Below are 6,000 nucleotides of genomic sequence, written 5' to 3'. Positions count from 1 at the left end.
GACGATACAGAATAAAGATAAGATGTAATTTTTACAAAAAAAAGTGCACTGCTTAGAAACGGAGGCTGCCAAAAATTTGACATAGATTTGTGGTGAAATGATGTTATTACAAACTAAAATTGGTAACGTGGGTGAAAAACCGTAAGTGTCATGATTTTTAGAAGGTGAGGAGGAAAAACTGAAAGTGCTAAATAAAAAAAGTCCTTAAGAGTCCTGAAGTGGTTAAAGGCGGGGTCATGTTAATACACTCACCTGAATATCACCCATAAAAGTGTTAAGAGGCTTTTCATCATTCAAGAAAAGTAAATATGTCAGAAATATCAATAAATATATATAGTAAATATATTTTATGTTTTGTCTTGCAGATGCAGATAATATTGTATGAAGAGAAAAATTTCAAGGGTCGCTACTATAAATGTGGTAATGACTGCCCTAATTTAAATTTATATATCAGCCGGTGCAATTCTGTACTAGTTATAAAAGGAAGCTGGATGGTATATGAGCACACCAACTACAAGGGAAATCAATATTTTCTAAATCGAGGAGAATATCCAAATTTTCAAAAATGGCTGGGATTTAATGATTCTATCACATCTTGTATAGCTATTCCACAAGTAAGTGTCTTAATTTATGACATGATAGTGTTAAGGCTGGCTGCTGGTTAGGCCTTAAAATGTGCGTGACTGCCGCTGTATACTGCTGAGTGTCGATACAAGAAATAAACACCAGACAAAATGTTGGTATATATCTCCTTCTCAGCATACGGGCTAAGGAGCTGTCCCAAGGAGTTCTGTTTATTATACGGAAGTACATTGGTTTTTACATTTGACCAAAAAGGGGAGGTTAGTTATCACATCAAAATCATAATGTTATATTTTGATTATTTGGTTATTTCTGTATAGCATACTAGCTGAGTACCCGGCGAGTACCCGGCATTGCTCGGTTTTTCCTTCCTAATCCTTGTTGTGGAGGAAAATAAACAGAGTATGCTTTTGACTTCATATTCTGTCCTCATATTGTTTCGCCGAGCGCTCCGGGTCCCTGCTCCTCCCCGGAGCGCTCGCGGCGTCCCTCTCTCTGCAGCGCCCCGGTCAGACCCGCTGACCGGGAGCGCTGCACTGACATTGCCGGCAGGGATGCGATTCGCATAGCGGGACGCGCCCGCTCGCGAATCGCATCCCAAGTCACTCACCTGTCCCGGTCCCCGGATGTCACGTCCTGGCGCGTGCGGCTCCGCTCTTTTGGGCTCACACGCGCCAGCTCTTTAGATTTAAAGGGCCAGTGCATCAATGATTGGTGCCTGGCCCAATCAGCCTAATTAGCTTCCACCTGCTCCCTGGCTATATTATCTCACTTCCCCTGCATTTCCTGGCCGGATCTTGTTGCCCTTGTGCCAGTGAAAGCCTTTCCTTGAGTGTTCCTAGCCTGTTTTCCAGACCTCCTGCCGTTGCCCCTGACTACGATCCTTGCTGCCTGCCCTGACCTTCTGCTACGTCCGACCTTGTTCTTGCCTTATCCCTTGTACCATGCCTATCTCAGCAGTCAGAGAGGTTGAGCCGTTGCCGGTGGATACGACCTGGTTGCTACCGCCGCTGCAAAACCATTCCGCTTTGCGGCGGGCTCTGGTGAAAACCAGTAGCAACTTAGAACCGGTCCACCGACACGGTCCACGCCAATCCCTCTCTTACACAGAGGATCCACCTCCAGCCTGCCGAATCATAACACATATATTGTTGTCATATCCCAACCCCATATCCCGACCTCATAACCTGACATCCTATCCCGACCTCCTATCCTGACCTCCTATCCCAACCTCCTATCCTGTCCTTCTATCCCGTCCTTCTATCCCGTCCTCCTATCCCGTCCTCCTATCCCGTCCTCCTATCCTGTCCTCCTATCCCATCATCCTATCCCGACCTCATATCCCATCCTCATTTCCCGTCCTCATATCCCGTCCTCCTATCTTGACCTCCTATATTGACCTCCTATCCGGACCTCCTATCCTGACCTTATATCCCATCCTCATATCCCGTCCTGTAATATGTGTACCAGGTATTGAAATATCTCTAGCCGTACGGAAGTTTTGTCGGAACATTCATTTCCCATTGATTTGCATGGGACTTTAAATGAAAACCCTGACCCTCACAAATGGGGGTAGTTAAGGGTTAAATTAACTATCCTATATTTTAAGTGGGCATATAAGTAACATGTGACCAAGTATTATCTCAATATCTCAAGCCGTTTGGAAGTTAAGTTATGCAGTAACATATATTTCCCATAGACTTGTTTGGGACTCTAAACAAAAACACCGACCCTGGCAAATGGGGGTGAGTAAGGGTTAAATTACATATCCTATGTTTTTTGTTGACATATAAGTAACATGTGTGCCCAGGGACGTGCACAGACATTTTGGAGGGCAGGGGCTCAAGTAAAAAAAGAGAGCACTTCTCATAATTTAAAAAACGTCTGCCAGACTTAAAGGGCAGATGTGCTGCGGCCCAGGGATACAGTGGTCTTCCGCTGGGCCTCCTCAACATTTCTAGCCCCCATAAAAGTTGGTGTTTTTGTAAAATAAAGTCAAGAACAGTTTCTATGAAGGTCTGCCATGTGTATATACACTTTGGCTGTGCTACCAGTCTTATTTACAGAAAACATGTGACAGCTGCCCTATAATACACTGTATTGTATGGGAGATTGATCAAAACCTGTGCAGAGAAAGAGCGGTGCATTAGCCCATAGCAACTAATCAGATTGTTTCTTTCATTTTGCAGAGGGCTTTTCCTCTGCAAAGGTTTTAATAAATCTCACCCTATATGCCCCGGTCTGACCTCTATATGACAGAATGTGCACTGTACCCGGCCTCACCCAGCACCCATCCCCAATCACCCAGCACCCATCCCCAATCACCCAGCACCCATCCCCAATCACCCAGCACCCACCTTATGCAGGAATCTCCACACAGCTCTGGTTCTTACACTGAAGAGATGGACACCACACTAATATATGCTTACAGTCTACAATATACAAGAGTTGGAGAAAAGAATTATAAATACACAAAGATGGCCAGGCATAGCACAGCATACAGGATGGAGGCAGGGAAGCTCCACCTCCATTGCGCACAAGACTGACTTTGCATACTAGCAATGTGGGGCAATACCTAGAAAACGGCTGCTCCACATTTAGCAAGTATAACATTATCTTTCTCCTGTTCTCCTGCACTGTAACCTAGTGTATTGGGTTTAGTGCGAGTAAACAGCCTGTCAGTTTCTCTTTAATTATATACCTTACCCCCCTTAATGATCTATTGTATCTAATTCATCTATTAATTCCCTATATACTGTGCTTCCATTAATTAACTATATACTGTGCCACTGTTATTTAACTATACTGTGCCACCATTAAAGGGGTATTTCAGGCAAAAACTTTTTATATATATATCAACTGGCTCCGGAAAGTTAAACAAATTTGTATATTACTTCTATTAAAAAATCTTAATCCTTCCAATAGTTATTAGCTTCTGAAGTTTTATGTCTAACTGCTCAATGATGATGTCACGTCACGGGAGCTGTGCATGATGGGAGAATATCCCTTGCATGATGGGAGAATATCCCCATAGGAGCTGGACAGCTCCCGGGACGTGAGTCATCAGAAAGCAGTTAGACAGAAATTAGCAACTCAACTTCAGAAGCGAATAACTATTGGAAGGATTAAGATTTTTTAATAGAAGTAATTTACAAATCTGTTTAACTTTCCGGAGCCAGTTGATATATAAAAAAAAGTTTTTGCCTGGAATACCCCTTTAACCCCTTAAGGACCAGGCCATTTTACACCTTAAGGACCAGAGCGTTTTTTGCAAATCTGACATCTGTCACTTTAAACATTAATAACTCTGGAATGCTTTTAGTCATCATTCTGATTCCGAGATTGTTTTTTCGTGACATATTCTACTTTAACTAAGTGGTAAAAATTTTATGGTAACTTGCATCCTTTCTTGGTGAAAAATCCCCAAATTTGATGAAAAAAATGAACATTTAGCATTTTTCTAAATTTGAAGCTCTCTGCTTGTAAGGAAAATGGATATTCAAAATAAATTATTTTTTGGTTCACATATACAATATGTCTACTTTATGTTTGCATCATAAAATGTATGAGTTTTTACTTTTGGAAGATACCAGAGGGCTTCAAAGTTCAGCAGCAATTTTGAAATTTTTAACAACATTTTCCAACTCACTATTTTTCAGGGACCAGTTCAGGTTTGAAGTGAATTTGAAGGGTCTTCCTATTAGAAATACCCCATAAAATACCCCATTATAAAAACTACACCCCCCAAAGTATTCAAAATGACATTCAGTAAGTGTATTAACCCTTTAGGTGTTTCACAGGAATAGCAGCAAAGTGAAGGAGAAAATTCAAAAGCTTCATTTTTTACACTCGCAAATTCTTGTAGACCCAATTTTTTAATTTTTGCAAGGGGTAAAAAGGAGAAAATTTTTACTTGTATTTGAAACCCAATTTCTCTCGAGTAAGGACTTACCTCATATGTCTATGTTAATTGTTCAGCGGGTGCAGTAGGGGGCTCAGAAGGGAAGGAGCGACAAATGGTTTTTGGGGGGCATATCACCTTTAGGAAGCCCCTATGGTGCCAGGACAGCAAAAAACAAACACATGGCATACCATTTTGGAAACTAGACCCCTCGGGGAACGTAAAAAGTGGTATTGTGAACCTTTATACCCCACAGGTGTTTCACGACTTTTGCATATGTAAAAAAAAAATGTTTTTTTTACCTAAAATGCTTGTTTTCCCAAAAATTTAACATTTTTAAAAAGGGTAATAGCAGAAAATACCCCCCAAAATTTGGAACACAATTTCTTTCGAGTACGGCGATACCCCATATGTGGTCCTAAACTGTTGCCTTGAAATACCACAGGGCACCAAACTAAATTAGGGACTTGCATAGGGGTGGACATAGGGGTATTCTACGCCATTGATTCCCAAACAGGGTGCCTCCAGCTGTTGTAAAACTCCCAGCATGCCTAGACAGTCAGTGGCTATCTGGAAATACTGGGAGTAGTTGTTTTGCAACAGCTGGAGGCTTCGTTTTGGAAACAGTGGCGTACCAGACGTTTTTCATTTTTATTGGGGAGGGGGGCTGTGTAGGGGTATGTGTATATGTAGTGTTTTTACGTTTTATTTTATTTTTTGTTAGTGTAGTGTAGTGTTTTTAGGGTACAGTCGCACGGGCGGGGGTTCACAGTAGTTTCTCGCTGGCAGTTTGAGCTGCGGCAGAAAATTTGCCACAGCTCAAACTTGCAGCCGGATACTTTCTGTAAACCTCCACCCATGTGAGTGTACCCTGTACATTCACATTGGGGGGGGGGGGAGAAACATCCAGCTGTTGCAAAACTACAACTCCCAGCATGTATGGTCTATCAGTGCATGCTGGGAGTTGTAGTTTTGCAACAGCTGTAGGCTCCGTTTTGGAAACAGTGGCATATCAGACATTTTTCATTTTTATTGGGGAGGGGGGCTGTGTAGGGGTATGTGTATATATAGTGTTTTTTACTTTTTATTTTATTTTGTGTTAGTGTAGTGTTTTTAGAGTACAGTCACACAGGCGGGGGTTCACAGTAGTTTCTCGCTGGCAGTTTGAGCTGCAACAGAAAATTTGCCGCAGCTCAAACTTGCAGCCAGATACTTACTGTAAACCTCCGCCCATGTGAGTGTACCCTGTACTTTCACATTGGGGGGGGCATCCAGCTGTTGCAAAACTACAACTCCCAGCGTGTACGGTCTATCAGTGCATGCTGGGAGTTGTAGTTTTGCAACAGCTGGAGGCACACTGGTTGTGAAACACCGAGTTTGGTAACAAACTCAGTGTTTTGCAACCAGTGTGCCTTCAGCTGTTGCAAAAGCTACAACCCCCAGCATGTACGGACAGCAGAAGGGCATGCTGGGTCTTATAGTTATGCAACAGCTGGAGGCATACTACTTTGGCTGGG

General features: G+C 42.5%; 1 protein-coding gene across 1 annotated transcript in view; it reads left to right on the top strand.

Moving 5' to 3' along the window:
* Positions 1-365: 365 nt before the first annotated feature.
* LOC130285298 (gamma-crystallin 1-like) overlaps positions 366-6,000 on the top strand; it is a 29,580-nt gene continuing 23,945 nt past the window's right edge. The window contains exon 1 of the mRNA XM_056536653.1: positions 366-614. Coding sequence (XP_056392628.1) covers positions 366-614 — 249 coding nt within the window. The remainder of the gene's footprint in view (positions 615-6,000) is intronic.

Source organism: Hyla sarda, chromosome 8, assembly GCF_029499605.1.
Source record: "Hyla sarda isolate aHylSar1 chromosome 8, aHylSar1.hap1, whole genome shotgun sequence".
Classification (NCBI taxonomy): Eukaryota; Metazoa; Chordata; class Amphibia; order Anura; family Hylidae; genus Hyla; species Hyla sarda.
This window is presented reverse-complemented; position numbering and strand designations above follow the sequence as displayed.